We start from the raw sequence: 17267 nt of genomic DNA on the forward strand, positions 1-17267 counted from the left end.
TCCTAGTTATTCTCTGATTCCGGATTACCAAAAAATACGGATCCATTCGGCTGTTGCAGCTCGTACGTACCGTACATCATAAATACACGTACTATGTAAGAAATACGAATTACGAAAACGATCAAAAGTAGAGGATATCCTGTATTGGCAAATTGAGTAGCCAAGAAAGAATCGTCACCCGCCTTGCACGTGAGGTGAGTTTTCCTCTTTTCCTCTTTCCCTCCTCCGAGGTGCCAAAAGGAGAGCGAGAAAGCCAAGAGGAGGGAATCAATAATTCAATATTTCATATTCTGGTGCGCAGCAAGCTTCCAAGGCTGCCGGCCATGGACGGCCAATATCCCCACCCTATATTCTCCTCTTTTCCTCCTCCCTCTGTCTCATCCTCGCTATCTTCTCCTCCCTCCGCTATGTTTCGCCACATCTATCGATCTTCTTCCTTCTCTTCATCATCCCACAGACAACCGAAACCCAAACCAAAACCGCTCCCCATGGGCTGCGTCCAAGCCAAACCCGAGATGAACGGTTCCACCAGACCTGTGGGGCTCGAAAGGCTCAAGCTGGATAATGGTTATGTGGGGAATGCTCAGAGAAGACCACCGCCGAGTGTAGATGACGGCAGTAGTAATGGCACTGGAGGAGAGGATCATAGTGAGGTGGCCGAGAGAGATAATAATAATAATAAGCATCCTCCTAGTTCTCGTAGAATTTCTGCTGCTGATGACGACGAGTTGGTCGATGGCTGGCCTAAATGGCTCACTGATAATATTTCCAAAGACGTTTTGGCTGGCTTGGTTCCCAAGAGTGCTGACTCCTATGATAAACTCGACAAGGTTTGCTTTCTCTACTCTTATCTTATGCTTGTTACTTAGTTCATATGGGAAGTTAGGATTGTATATGATATGTGATGCATGTATGTAATTGGATCATTTAACAACTATGTACGTAATGATTCAATTTCTGATATGATCAAGCGTTGAGGTGGTAACAACTATGCAGCTCAGATGATCGATTTCGTGCATTTAGTTTAACTCCCTTAGCAATTTTATTGTTGCATGTCATAGCTTCTGTGGATATCTTTGAGTGGCTTGTTGTAGCTTAGTATGCTGGACTAGTAGTAACAACTATGCAGATCAGATGATCAAAGACATCCCTCGTCAAATTGAGGGATATATTTGATCCTCGTGTGTATCAAGGAGTCCAGTTCATCAAATTTTCCTCACATAAGCATCCTCTGAGTTTTTGGACGAAGAATGGAGCGACATGGCTCACATATCTGTTCCTCTGGATTAGGGGAGGAACCACTTGCCTTCTCCATTGTGTATAGTGTAAGAGAGGAACAGGATACTCAATTTTGGAGCTTCAAAACTGAGAATTCAAATCAACTGGTTTAGGTGACTAATTTCAATATGTTTCAATGTATTTGTTTTCTAGGTCTCCAACTAAGTAGCAATTTTAAATATAGAATCTTGAGTTTGCTGCTTTTCCCACTAAACTTGGCATGATACAGGCTTAGGTGTTTTGGTCTGATATATCATTATTGGGAGGCGACTTGCATTAAAACTTCAAATTTTTTTTTTTTTATTAAACTTTTGGTATTGTAGGTGGGCGAAGGAACCTACAGCAATGTTTACAAGGCTCGAGACAGGGACACTGGAAAAATTGTTGCCTTGAAGAAGGTCCGCTTTGATACATCAGAACCTGAGAGTGTTAAATTTATGGCAAGAGAGATTATGGTATTAAGGAAATTGGATCATCCCAATGTGCTTAAGCTTGAAGGATTGGCCACTTCAAGAATGCAATATAGCATTTATCTTGTCTTTGATTTCATGCGCTCAGATTTGGCAAAAGTTATTTCCAAAGCCGCAGCAGGGCTTACTGAACCACAGGTTTTTGTTTTATCCAAACTTTATGGCTTTTGAATTTGGATTCTTGATTCGTTTATAAACTCTCACTTTCATATCTGAATTAATGATACAGGTCAAGTGCTACATGCATCAACTGCTTTCAGGTCTGCAGCACTGCCATGATCGTGGAATTTTGCATCGAGACATTAAAGGGTCGAACTTGTTGATAGATAAAAATGGGGTTCTAAAAATTGGCGATTTTGGGCTTGCGAATTATTATGCCCCAAAGCCCAACCATCCTCTTACCAACCGAGTTGTGACACTTTGGTACAGAGCTCCCGAGCTGCTGTTGGGTTCTACAGATTATGGAGTTGGAATTGATCTTTGGAGCGCTGGATGCGTCTTGGCTGAAATGTTTACAGGGAGGCCACTTATGCCTGGCAGAACAGAGGTAATTCAATGTGCAAGTGTGTGGTGTGGTTTTAGAGAGATAGATTGCAGGGATTGAATTTATCTTAGTAGTACATTTTATTTTTCTTTCAGGTTGAGCAACTTCATAGGATTTTTAAGCTTTGTGGCACACCATCTGAGGAATACTGGAAAAAACTGAAGCTTTCTACAACTTTTCGACCTCCGCGTTCATACAAACCCAGTCTTCAGGAAGCTCTCAAGGATTTACCTTCATCTTCCTTGGGTCTGTTGGGCACTCTTCTTGCTTTAGATCCTGCCTATCGAGGCTGTGCAGCTCTAGGTCTCAAAAATGAAGTACGTAGAAAGTGAAAGGTTACTCTTTATAAATGTTTATATTCCAACTCTATCTTCTGCACTAACTTCAATACCCTTTTGATTGCCACCAATGTTTTTGCACCTTCTATTGTATTCTTGAGTATGTATCATGTTATGTACGTTTCTCCCTTCTTCTTTTTTTTTAATTTTTTTTTCTTATTGTATTGATTTTTTTTTTTTTTATAATGCTCTAAGTATTTTCTTCTTGCTGACATGTTTGAGGAGTTACAAACACGTAAAATTTAATCCGCTGTGTTCAGCATTGCAAGTTCGGTATACCTCATGCAGAAGTTTAGCATACTTATATTCATCTACATCATCAATAGAAAAATTACTCTCCATATTTTATATTTTTCTGAACAACTATATTATTGGAAAAGCATCTCTCTAAGGTTAGCCTTTTCTCTTTGGCTTACCAGTTATCATATAGCACACGTCTTCCATTTTATAGAATTTTTTTATTTTTTATTTATTTTTTATGTTTTAGTTTAAAGCGACTTCTTTTTCCCATTGTCTATAAACTTTTGGAAATGTGGGGTATTAGTTACCTATATGCCATATATAATCTAGGTCTTACTGGCTGACATCTAAGCTACATCACAAGATAGGCTCCTTTATCTTGCTAGTGGATTACGACTTTGAATTACTCCCTCTTCTTACTCTCACCATTTCAAATGCTCTGTATCTCTTCTACTATGCTCTGCGTGCGTGTTTAAGGTCAGGGAACAACTCAGGTTGTTGATTTATTTCTAATCTTGGCTTGGTCGTATTCAGTACTGTCTTCCTAAATTCATTGTCATGAATGCCAAATATGGTGAACTTTACTTTGTGCTAGTGTCATATTTTTGCATTTCAAGTCTACATGTGATTTCCTCTCTGAATATCATTCTAAAGGTATGTTCTCCTTGCAGTTCTTTTTTACAAGCCCCTTGGCATGTGACCTTTCTGGGCTACCTGTAATCTACAATGAGGAGGAAGAATTGAAACTAGCTAATGAGCAGAGAAAGTAAGTTGATACTTTTCCTTACTTAGGTAATGAATATATCTAACAGTATGACATGCATCCTCTTAAGTGGTTCATTCTCGCTAACTCGGCTGCAATATCAACTCCAACTTTCCTTCCAATTGCTTTTGTAATAATTACTGTAGAAGTTAAGGCATCCAACTAACCAATTGGCTATAAGTGGAGAAGCCCAAAATATTATACATTGTTATGCAAGACTATGGAGTCCATAATTTGGGATTTTATTTAACAATTATCAATGATGGATTCTGTTTGCTATAAATGTGGAGAGCAACAGGCCCCCCCCCCCCGGTTTTTTATTTTATTTTATATTTTTTTCTGTACATTCAAAGTAGTAATATGACTAATATCTGTCTCAAATCAGCGTCCTTATTGAACGAAATTATGCTCCAAACATTTGTTGAAGTGACTTCTTTGTCAAAGGAAAGTTTTAGATAACTATTATCTTTGCATATGCCTCAATAGCATATGAATTAACCTATAGGGACCAAAGTGGTTCAACCTAAGTAAGAAAGGGTTAACTTGATGTTACTAAATAAATTGATGAGGCTCTGGAATCATGTAGTACCTTGTAAAGTACTTATCAGTTTCTTTAGGAATATATGGTAAATTTGTATACTCCTTATAAAATGACTACCTAATGGGATGGTTTAGTGTCTAATTTAATGTTTGAGCTATCTGGTTATTTTCTTATTTAAACAGGTTCAGGAACTCTAGAGTAAAACAACGGTCTAGAAAACAACGTGAGAACCGCAGACAAGATGTTGCATCTTCCAAACAGGTAAATTTTAAGTCTTTGGTTTAAGCCTTTAAAGCCCTCCCTCACCCCTTCTGTGTTCTACCCTCATGTTATATCTTCTGTAAGGCGCAACTACAATCTTTATTGTTAACTGAGAGTAGTCATAAACTTAAATGTAAGAGGAGGGAAAGAGAATAGACAGTGATGCGTTGGGGGTGGGGAGGGTTCTGTAGCACTGTCTCCACCCTATGATACTAGCTATTTACTTGGTTCTGCATTATCTCTTTGGATTTTGTTTCTTTTCAAACAAAAAAAAATGCAATATCTTTGGTTTAGTAATTTTTTTTTGTTACAATATTTTTGGGTGACGAATATAATGGTATATGTACTTGTGGTGCAGGAGCTGGAGAAAACTGCTGAGCCAAATGTTGAAAATGAAGAGCCCGGTAGTGCTTCTAGTAGTACATCCTCTAGTGTAAACCAGACTAGCCGGAAAGAAAGCCCAATCTTCTCGCTTTCCCCAGTTAAATCTTCCAACCAGAAAGTGTCCCCTAAGAATGTTAAGAACCTACCTCCATTACCCAACTCTAAAGCACGCATCGCCAATTATAAGGACGACAGTGACATGTACAGGTCGAATTTGATTAACCGGTCTCTATCCACCAGAGAATTTAGAAAACCAACTCAAAGGGAGATATAGAACTATATGCCGTTGATGATTAAGCCACACAAGATGACCATGCAGACATGCATATCCCCTGTCGTTTCCATTTGCTTTTCCTTGAGGTTCTTGTTCTATTCTTTTTTCCTCTACTGAGTATTGACCAATATGGACAATCATAAATTTGGTATCATGTATAATGCCATGGTTTGTAACTACTTGTCTAAATACAATATGTTGTTGGTTTTAGTGAGGCAGATAAGGAAGGAAAAGAAAAACAAGGCCAAGTTTCCATTTCTTGTTCAAGGAGCTTGATTGAGTTTATGGAAATGTAGGGGGTTTGATTTATTTATCATTATTGCAATGATCCTGAGTCAATTAATTCTTATTCAGTCCTGAGAAATTTTTTGCTGAAAAGCCTCTCACTAATTCTTCTAAATGAAATGAAGTGTTTCCTGTTGACATCTTTGGACATGGAAACCCTAGCTTCAGAATCCAGGAACTCATTTTATGCTTGAGCAAAACAACAACACATGGATGCAGCAAGCAATTGGCTTCTTATGGCTTACAGGCTAACCAAGTATGAGGCCTAAATAGGAAACAAGCATCAGAGATTTGTATCCACATGTGAGCACGACACCATTTAAACAGAGATTTCTTAACCAATGCTAATGCTGCCATAAAGCACATAGTCCGTTACTTGGTTGCAAGTGTTAGAAATGTGGGGACTGTGTCTGTTGACTCTGTTCCGCTTACAGAAGGCCTAGCCTTGAAAGGAAACTCTGATAAAAGCCAAGGAGAAATGTCTCGAGCATGTTTTGGAGGAAGGTGATTCAAAGCTCACCATAGATTGTGCTAATAGCATTTGCAACATCACATGATATTCGTGATATTCTCCACCTAAGAAATTTTTTTCTTTTTTTTTTATTTCCTTTACTTATGTTGTTAGTGAAGCAAATTTCACGGCATATGTTTTGGGGAATATAGACTATTCGGTAGCTAGATCTAGATGTTTAAATAGTGGTAATTTCACGGCAGATATTTTGGCGAATCTAGACTATTCGGTAGCTAAATCTAAATGTTGGGATAGTGGTCTTCCTTTATATGTATTGTTAGCTTTTAGTTTTGACCAATTCCGTGGTGGCTCCCCTCATGGCTTTACTTTTATATATATATATATATATATATACTTCAAAGTTCAAAGCTTTAGATTTCTCTTCGGTTTTGTAGTTAAGATGTTGTCTTACACCTCTCCAAAAAAAAAAAATGTTGGCTTACTCACAAATCGGAAGAGATCTAAAACAAGTAGGGTGGTGGACTGGTGGTGGTGTCAAGTCCTTAGCTTATCTTTCAAGTCTTTAGGATTCAAATTTGCTCACCATTCAAATCGATGTATATAGGATTTAAATTTGCTCACCATTCAAATCGATGTATACATGATAAAGTACTACAACATAAATAATTGAATCTTTCAAAAAAAAAAAAAACATAAATAATTGAAGGCGTATAAATCAAAGAGGAAAAATGAAATTAATCCTAAATAAAATTAACAGCAAAATTTTCACATGAATTGACGTGTGGCACACAATTGACAAGTAGCTTTTTCTTTCTCAAATCCCCAATTTCACTAGTTCTTCTTGGTCCTTAAAATCTCAGATTGCGGAATTAGGTCACTGTGTGATTGACCGAACCTAGATGGGTCAATCTAGATAGAAGGACATACCTGAATTGAACTGCTTGGAATTACATGGGTTGTCCTCTTGTTTTGAACTTCTACTTTCTTAGTCTGTTGAGCATTGAAATACTTTATCCTCTTCCTGATGTCGTTTCCGTTACTGGAAGGTGACTTATTAGGTGCATAATGTATCTAAGCCCCTTTGGTGTTTTTATTTAAAGGTCATTAGGCCCCTCGACCTATATTTTTCTCATTCAATGGTCGCGCAAATAAGAAGCAAAGAAACGGACATTAAAATAAGAGTAATGAGATACAAACTTTTCATTTTTAAATTCACATTTTTTATTTTGAGTTTTTAAATTTTGAATATTTATATAAATATCAAACAAAAGATGGGAAAATGAGTATGGATAGATCGCAAGACAGAGAGGGTGAAATCGATTCTCCTAAAATATTTGTGTTAAAATGACAAATTATATTATATATGAATAGGTTAAGAGCGTGAAGAAAAATTAAGACTTAATGCATCTAATTGCAGAGGAAATTAGTATAAACTCCATAATTGTCGACATCTTGCATCCTCGATCAGCTCCTGTGGAATCTTTCGACTCGGTTACCAAACGTACATAACCATGACACAGAAAGTGTATACAATCAACAGGCCAGGGACCATAGCTAGGGATCCAGAAGTGAGTACTCATGGGATACAACTCTCATAACTAAACTACATATATATCTGATTTACGACATATTTCATACATCGTAACGAACATCGGTGAACCTGTTCTTGATCCACTTGAAGCTGTTTTTAAGACTCGTCTTGAGCTTACCTTCCGTGGTAAACACGTTGTAAGAAGCAACTCTCTTCTTCCTCTGGAGCTCCGGATCGCCGGACGTTGCAAACCCGCTTCCCTTCTGGGTTGGCCCGTTGAAGTTGTACGAGTTGGACCGCTCCCGGAACCCGAACTCGCCGGAGTAAGCCGAGCTGTATTCAGGGAATGACTTGCTCTTCTCCATAGATGATCACCAAGCTTCTCTCTTTGCTGGTATAGGAAACCCCTCCCTCAAAGCCTCATGGTATTTATACAAGTAGAGAAGCAAAATGAGGGGTGGTGATGGAATGAGTGAGTGTGGTTGCAGCTAGGCCATGTGCGATGTTGGAAGGGTGCATGCTTTATCATGAGGGTCACCACGGCTGTTGGATATGCCATTGATCGAAATTGATGGTTCACATGGTTGGATGGGGACATAACACAACTAGTTGAGTCATGGGTGGAAGAATCTGGGACCCTTAATTTAGTTTGTCTATGACTATCATAACTAGAATGATATGAAGATACTATTGCAAATTTGCGCAGGTCCAATGTCTATGGCTAGGGATGGTGCAAAGAGGCCATGCATGCTTTCTATAGTTGTATGGCTGTCTAGTCAAATTGATGGTGGGATATGCAAACTCAGCAATGCAACCGAACTTTAATTGAAGCGGTGGAGTCACTTCTGCTTTATGTTAATTGATGTTGGTGCTTTGTACTCTGTGGGGCTTTGTGTATTATGATATGCGTGGCATGCTTATCTTGGGTAATTATGCTAATGTTTCTACTTTGATTATTTCACCAGTACTGTACTAGTGCATGATTTGCCAATTTATTGGTCTTAGTTTTATGTTTTCCTTTTGTTATGAGAAAACATGTTCACCAAAAAACAAAAGATCAAATACAAAAAGTAAGAATAAAAAAAAGGGGTGCTCTTTGGCTCATACCTACGGCTACGAGTTAACACATAATTCAGACCGGATTCAGTTCTTTTAAAGTGAGATTGTGTAAGGTATATAAATTACATAACTCTCAATTCTCTTGATGATTCAATGGTTAATTTAACCTAATACATTCTGATGCTATTATTCTAAATTATCGCTAACTCCAAGTCTGTAAATGAGATTTCTCACGTCTTATTCACTCTTATTCAACTGTTGTTTTCTTTTCGGTCTATCTGTTCTTCAAAGAAAACTTTCATGGTTAGGAGAATGTCTAAATCAAATCAAGCAATATTGCTTTATACTCTTCTCTAGGTTAAAGTGGGCGGTGACTTTTTATGGGTTTGAGTATTAATACTCTTAATCACCAATGGTTAAACTAAAATATGGGAACTGAAAAGGCAAAAAACAATCAGGGATGATCAAGCAAACCAATGATTAATCAAAGAACAGTAATGGGAAACTCCCCGATGAGCCACTTATTCAGTGAGTTAATTAGTTTTAAGTCCAAAAACTATGACTTATTTTGAATGTAATCCGGATGAAAGTTTTTGTTAATTGCGGTCCAATGATTAGACATCCACATCAGCTTACTTTCCTATATTAGCATAATAAGTCAACTTCTACTTTTTCACATACCGAATTTACAGATAACAATATTACTTAAAATAATCAATAATTTATGAGTCAATTAATTGAGAGTTAATGTTGTTTTTCAATTAATTTGGTATTAAATCATACCAATTATAATATGTCATCAGCACAACAAAACCCTTAATTGATAAATAGTCATTAAAAAATTATAATTTAAATAAAATGATCATATCTTACTATCATTTTTCAACACCCTATATCTTCTCCATTTTCTTCTCCTTTATTCTCATCACTTTCTTCTTGTTTTTACACCTTCAATATAGAAGTGTCATGTTATTCAACACCCTATATCTTCTCTATTTTCTTCTCCTTTATTCTCATCACTTTCTTCTTGTTTTACACCTTCAATATAGAATTGTCATGTTGTTCAACTTCATTATACAATCAAATAGACATTTCAGATGGATATTCATAAGAAGGTTTTGATCCATCTAAAGAGGTAATATTCTACATATATTGTGCATATCTACCTTTGCATCTTAAGATAAATCGTACAAAGGAGAAATATTCTGGAAAGGGGGATGCATTTTTCATATCTTAAGGGAAAGGCAAGTTCCGATGATTTTTTTTTCCCATTACTTTATGCATAGATGTGGGTTTATCCCGTGATTTGCGTGAGTTGTTTCCTTGATTGAAATGTGTGGGTTTATCTCGTGATTTCGTGGGGATTTTTCCCGTGCTTTTGTGTGAGTTGTTTTGAGTTACTCATACGAGCTTTCATAAGCTTACCGGGTTTGTTGTTTGGCAACCCAGTGCACTATTCAATGGTGCAGGGGTTAATCCTGCAGGTCAGGGTAATCGTGGCTGAAACTGAGGTAGTATGCTAGTAGCTTTACGGTAGGAAGCTAATTTTGTGACTTTACCGTTATTAAGACTTCCGCTTGTAGTAAGTTCTGAGGAGCATTTACTTATTATTTTGTTGTGACAATTTAATTCGTAACTAGTGTAATATATAACTCTGCGGAGCGAGTATATATTGATCTTGTGGGTTCAGGGCATCAGTATGTACTTGGTTTAAAAGGAAAAAGTTTTCCAGGTATTTTGTATTGATGGCTGAATCATTACGCATGTATAATTATGAGATTATATATATCGATTTTAAGTGTGTTTAAAATCGGGCCGTGACAGGTTTCCAGGAGGAGAGAGAACGGAGCTTTTGGGTTTCCAATTTAGGAAACTTTCCGAAAATAACAAGAAATGATTTTCTAATTAGGATTAAATTTTGTTTAGTCCATGTACTATGACCATTTTTTCGTTTCAGTCCCTGACATTCTCAATTAATAAAATCGGGGCGTGACAGGTTTCCTGGAGGAGAGAGAACGGAGCTTTTGGGTTTCCAATTTAGGAAACTTTCCGAAAATAACAAGAAATGATTTTCTAATTAGGATTAAATTCTGTTTAGTCCATATACTATGGCCATTTTTTCGTTTCAGTCCCTGACATTCTCAATTAATCTGAAAAGTCCCTAACGTCAAAATTTCCGTCCGATTGGTCCCTCCCGCGTCAAATTAGGAGTTGGCCTTAGGTGAAATGTCCAATATACCCCTCTGTTATTTCTTTTTCCTTTCTAATTTCTTTTTCTCCTTTTTTTTCTTTTTCCTTTTTAATTTTTTTTTTCTTTTTTCTTTTTTCTTTTTCCTTTTTAATGACCATCGTATCCTGCTGCATCGCTAGCGCCACGTCGGCGAACCAATCCAGATCAACCCGAAACCCCAATTCTTGTTCTCCATGCCGGCGGCCCTTTATTTTTTCTTTTTTCTTTTTCCTTTTTAATTTCTTTTTTCCTTTTCTTTTTTTTGTTTTTCTTTTTTCCTTTTTAATTTCTTTTTTCCTTTTTCTTTTCTTTTTTCTTTTTCCTTTTTAATGACCATCGTATCCTGCTGCATCGGTAGCGCCACGTCGGCAAACCAATCCAGATCGACCCGAAACCCCAATTATTATTCTCCACGCTGGCGGCCATTTTCCTTTTCCATCACTATTCTTCTTCTTCACTTCTGGTTTTGGTCAACTTGGTCATCAAAAACCATCATTTCAACCAGACCCAAAATCCAAATCACCATTTTGAGCAAGACCCAAAAACCTCAGGGTCTGAAAAAATGGTAGTTTTCAGTGAAAAGTTTCCACATTGAGGCTTGATGTGGAGAGAGAAAGTGAGATTTGAGTGGGAGAGAGAGAAGTAGGCTGTAAAAACAAGAGGGGAGTGGTTTAGCGGAGAATTTCCGAGCTGATTGGGATCTGCTTGTGTTTGGGAGATGGCGTCGACGATGATGGAGGCGAGGGCGGATCCCAACAAAGGAAGATGGCTTCAGAGAAGGTGAAGAAGTGATCGATCAGCTCCTAGCCTCTTGCTTTTGCTCGATGTCCATCTCTGCACCGCCAAGCTAGGTCTTTGTTGGGTTTGGTTTCAATTTGGGGAGAGAAACAGATGGGTTGTGGAGTTTGATCGGAATGGGATTGGTGGGTTGAGGAATGAGAAAGTAGGCAAAATGAAAAGAAAAAAAAAAGGAAAAAAAGAAATTCAAAAGGAACAAGAAAAAAAGAAGAAAAAGCAAAAAAGAAATTAAAAAGGAAAAAAAGGGAAAAAAAATTAAAAAGGAACAAGAAAAAAAGAAGAAAAAGCAAAAAAGATATTAAAAAGAAAAAAGAAAAAAAGGAAAAAAAGAAATTAAAAAGAAAAAAGAAAAAAAAAGGAGAAAAATAAATTAAAAAGAAAAAATAAAAATAAAAGGAGAAAAATAAATTAAAAAGGAAAAAGAAATAACAGAGGGGTATATTGGACATTTCACCTAAAGCCAACTCCTAATTTGACGCGGGAGGGACCAATCAGACGGAAATTTTGACGTTAGGGATTTTTCAGATTAATTGAGAATGTCAGGGACTGAAACGAAAAAATGGTCATAGTACAAGGACTAAACATAATTTAATCCTTCTATTTATAGTAATTTCCAAAAATAGTAAAAACTTATGCTGACCATAACTTCTTCATACGAACTTCGATTATTCGTGTTCCACATATCCACGGACTCATATCGACGCCTCTACGATTTCCGTGAAGGAAGTTTTCCCAAAATCGCAACAAATAAAAAGTCAACTCTTTGATCCCTCGAAAATAAAACATTTCGAGTAATTATTCGTCCGAAACACTTCCGCTCCACCCTCGAATCACGAAATCGTACTAACGATCACTTTATTAATTCTAGGAAATTCTAATAAATTAATAATGAATTTTCGGGGTATTACATTATATAAAGCATAAGTAATTTTAACACTTAAAACAAGAAAAAACATGGTTAGGCATACCAAATAAATTAGATTTGATAAGAGTTAGCTTACCTTCTCTGGAAAGAGTAGAAGCTTTCCAACCTGCCATTTTCTTTTGCATTTTTAAGAGAAGATCAGAAGTATAAATAGGATCCTTCCAAAAAATAATATTATGGCAACACCCAAATTTTTTCTAAGGAAATGATAAGTAAGGTCATATATACATGTGTAATGTTAGATTAGGTTATACAAAATAATTTATGTTAAATCAATCCATCTCATAGCAACCTGACATTATAAACAATAGAAATTACAAAAGATGCCACTGGCATACCTCTCTCTCTCTCTCTCTCGTCTTCAATCTTACCTAACACAATCACTGGCAAGTAGGTAGAAATCGGGTCAGGCCTGGACCTAGCAGAATTCTTGATGTTGAGGCGGGAGTTGTCTGAGTCGAACCAAAGGACATGGGTCTTGAGGTCGAGGTTGAGGAGGGCGAGGAGAAGATGGGAGCTGGAGAAGAGGTCTTGGGCGAGTGGGAGTGGGGTCCACCGGATAGAGGTGACGAAGAGGGAGAGATGTATGAGCGCCAGGCCAAAGGTTAATTGAAGACATATGAGTTTGAAGCCGTCAAAGATTATCACCGGAGCAGGGTTTCGGCGGCCGAGTAAACTTGAGATAATCCCCGGTAATCTACCCTGAATATGATTGCAGTCCATCCACCAGTTGATATTGACACTGTGTTGCTCTCCACCGGGTCAACGGAGATTAAACGATTTTGGGTCCTTGTCCGGATAAAAAGTACCTAATCTTGTCACAACCACAAAGAAATTAAACCCATGAAGATGGGTAGTGTACTTATATGAGCATTTGCCAAACATAATTAGCTATAATGAGCCACGCTCATACTACCACCAGCGATACCAGCAACCATCAACGGTGTAACCTATGGAAACACAGCCAAGCAAACTATCACCTGAGCCCCGGCTCACCCCCAGATCACCGCTGACGCGCCAAGATCGCCTCGCTGAAGCATCAGAAGCTGGAAACTGAAGCATATCAGTCCCACATCGAAAACAAGGAAGATGTCAGCCTCTTCCCCACTTATAAAATGTCCACTCCTCTCTCCTCATTAATTACGAATTTACTACTTACCTACTGTTATTCTGTCAACATAAATACATTGACTAACTTAGACATCGGAGAAGAGAAGACCGCCCACCGCGGTCTCCCTTTGACGCCATTTGTATTTTATTTGACAGATAGCGGAAGCAACAAGAATGTCATAAGTAGCGGTTCGCCCCTCGAACCAACGTTGACCAAGATTTGGCTACCGCTGAATCTTAGACATTAACAGGTAGGATGATTTTCTAGTAGTATGATAGCAATGTCTTGACAGAACCTGCCCAGATTTCACCCTGATATGAAATATGAAGTGGGAGAAATTCTATCGAAAATTTGGCAGAACTTCTCCTAAAAATGGATTACTTGCTCCCATAATGACAACCAACTCCAACCAAAAATACATATGATTCACTACCCTTAAATCTCGATCATCAAATTACGATACGAAACAAATAATATTGATTAAAGTAATCTATTTTAAACAAGAAATCGATAATATGAAATAAATCTCTAACTCTTTAGCCATAGCTCTCACCAAGTAGTTACTAGCTAACAAGGATGGATCATAGTTAAAGTCTGGGCGGGCTGCAGCCCACACAACAATTCCTATCCAATCAAATTAATACATGTATACATTATGCCTGATAAAAAAATTTCAGAAAATAGCCCAGCATCCTATACAACAACTGATCTTGGCCCTTCATTTTCTTCTACTCTCTCTCTCTCTCTCTCTCTCTCCACACAAGCATTTCTATATAGTTGTAGTTTTCACTTGTTAACCTACACACCTAACTCATGTTCCTAAGTCTTTTACTTTGGCTTTTTATTTTATTTTCTTCACTACCTGCTATTAGTTAGAAATGAACTTACATAGATTGAAAGCCATGTTCTTCTACACCACTATCTGTAGAAAATTTTCTACAATAATATACTAAATTATTCACAGTCTTTCCCCCAGTTTTCACCTATTAGAGAAAAGTGTATTTACATATGTCTTAATTGTATCATACTCATTCTCTAGTCGACTATCCATATCTTGAAATATTTTCTAAATTATTTTACTCATATTTTTACCATTTTTTTTATATTATTAAAGAAGATCAAAGGATTTCACTTCTACCCCCATGGTGACTCGAACCCATGACCTCGATTGTAGGTAGTGGGTGCTCTAACCACTGAGCTAACACCACTTCGTCATATTTTCCATTGGCACACTTAAAATTTTTGTTGAAAAAAAAAAACACTACCAATTTTCTTGAAAAAAAAAATTCATATGGTAAATTTAGCTCCAGGGATTTTTAATTCCTAGGTCTGTCCTTGTTAACTGAGTTACCTCACTCGTAGCTCTCACCAGACGGCCACTAGGATCATGTCACCAGTTGTACTCATCAGACGGCCATTATGATCATCTCACCAATAACACTCATCAGATGGTCACTAGGATTATATCACTAGTAGAACACACCAGCTATTAAGATCAGTTTGTCAGTAGTACTCACTAGATGGCCACTAGGATCATGGCACCAGTAACACTCATCAAGCGGTCACTAGGATCATGTCACCAATAACATTCATCAGACTATCACTAAAATCATATCACTAGTAGCACGCACCAGGCGGCTACTAAGATCAGTTCGCCAGTAGTACTTACTAGGCGGCTACTAAGATCAGTTCGCCAGTAGTACTTACTAGGCGGCCACTAAATGAAAGATGTCAGAATGACGGATTACACTATACAACTACTCACTTTAGTTGGAATATCTATAGTTTACTGCTAACTGACATCTCATGTCATCTGGAGGGTACTGCTAACTAGAATACTCTTCTCATTCTGGCTGAAATATCTTAATACTATTGCTCACTAACACATACAAATGGTTGATGACTAGAGGGTACTGCTGACTAGTCATCTCATGCCATCTAGAGGGTACTACCGATCAAATGACGAATCAGAGGGTACTGCCGACCGAAATACTAGGAGGCGATGACTAGAAGACACTACCGACTAACCATTTTATGTCATCTAGAGGATACTACCGACTAAAATACTAGGAGACAATGCCTAAAGGGTACTGCCGACTAACCATCTCATGTCATCTGGAAGGTACTGCCAACCAGATGACGCATCAGAGGGTACTGCCAACCAGATATATTCTGGAATGTACTGCCGAGTAGAATATTTTCTGGAGGGTACTACAGAAAATACTATTATCTGGAAGGTACTGCTGACCAGGTAAGGCATGCATGCACTTAATAATATAATTAGCCTCCTTAATTACCTCCTCAAATACATAATCTGAACTCATTAACTCCCAAAAAATAATTTCTAAGTCTCAAAGGGGAAAGTGATAATAATCCTTAAATCTAACTGATACAGAAGAATAAATCATAACTCGATCAAACGTTGGAAATTGTCATCTTTCCAAAAACAAAGTTCTCAACATCTCAAATAATCTACATAAGCTCCATGAAGACTCAAATATTAAGACAAGCGCAAAGAACCCGAACTCGGAAGTTAATCAACATGCCATCGAAAGCATAATTTTATGAAATTCAATGAATCATAAATATTTCATCAAAAGCATAATTCATGAAATCTCGATGAATTTATCAATACTCAAATATCATCATAAAAATCGATACAATGAAACTAATATTCAAAATATAGTACGGCAAGCGTATTTAATTTAAAAGTAAATGTCCACTCACTAACTTGAATTATTGACTCCCCACAGCTAATCTCTAACGTCTCAGAGGAGAAATATGTCATAATTTATTATTTCCCAAACCTTATTCAAACTTGATCCATAATGTTTATCGAAAATGGCAAATCATAAGAAAAATCAAATATGCAACTTATGTCGGAATTCGATTAAATACTTACCAAAACATACTTATTTCTCAATCATAAAAGAATTACTCAAATCCGATACGCTTGTCGAAAATAAACTGTAAACCATATATTCCAATTCAAGACGAAACTCCAAAAACCTCTTAAAATAAATTTGTCGTAAAACCCGAGAAACCAAAATCACTTCTGAATTGGCTTGAACTTCAACAATTTTATTAATTCGATAATTCGAGCAACCTATGGAAAAATCACAATGATTCAATGGTTGGGTCATCACGAATCGAAATATGAAATTCCTAAATTTCAAAAATTTCATTCACTCGCCAAACATTTTCTAACGGCCACGAAAATCATACCAATGTGTTCTCAATGCAGAACTCTACCTAACAAGCTAACAAAGGTGGCCATAGCAGGAGGCACGCGCCTCTAGCGCTACCACTTCCAGCAGCGCGTGGGGCCAACCCCAAATCGACGGCCGATACTTATGCCAAACTCTTCATCATAATAAACACAACAACATCTTTAACTACAATAAAGTCAGAAAATGAATGAGAGGCTCGGAATTTACCTTGAAAGTTTCGACATTCCGAAATTTTTGAGCTTGATTACGGTGGCGTCCGGCTGAATTGGGAGGCAAGGATGGTGGGTTTGGGTCCGCAAGGCAGAGGGCTTCCAAGCTCAAGTGGTGGCGTGGCTAATAGTGGCCGGAGATCGGATATCATTCCCGGTCAGCGCGTTCGGCACCGCGAGCACAAAACTCTTCGATTCTTTATCCTCTTGTCAAATTGATGTAAAAGACCACCAAGGATCTAAAGAGGATAAGGAGATGGTCATTTTCCCACCGGTGCAGCAGCCTGTGCTTGTCGGACGGCAGAGAACCCACTGAGTTCCTGT

At 37.6% G+C, this 17267-nt stretch overlaps 1 protein-coding gene and 1 pseudogene across 1 annotated transcript; one reads left to right on the forward strand and one right to left on the reverse strand.

The window, feature by feature from the left end:
* Positions 1-315: 315 nt before the first annotated feature.
* LOC133739215 (probable serine/threonine-protein kinase At1g54610) lies at positions 316-5756 on the forward strand (annotated as a pseudogene).
* Positions 5757-7231: 1475 nt separating this feature from the next.
* LOC133738969 (uncharacterized) lies at positions 7232-7893 on the reverse strand. Its single transcript, XM_062166672.1, has one exon. The coding sequence runs from the start codon at positions 7744-7746 to the stop codon at positions 7483-7485; it is 264 nt and encodes an 87-aa protein (XP_062022656.1). The 5' UTR covers positions 7747-7893; the 3' UTR covers positions 7232-7482.
* Positions 7894-17267: the final 9374 nt, after the last annotated feature.

Source organism: Rosa rugosa, chromosome 3 (assembly GCF_958449725.1).
Source record: "Rosa rugosa chromosome 3, drRosRugo1.1, whole genome shotgun sequence".
Classification (NCBI taxonomy): Eukaryota; Viridiplantae; Streptophyta; class Magnoliopsida; order Rosales; family Rosaceae; genus Rosa; species Rosa rugosa.

Excerpts from the sequence above, each read along its gene's own strand:
- LOC133738969 (XM_062166672.1), bottom strand. The coding sequence starts at position 7,746 with ATGGAGAAGAGCAAGTCATTCCCTGAATACAGCTCGGCTTACTCCGGC.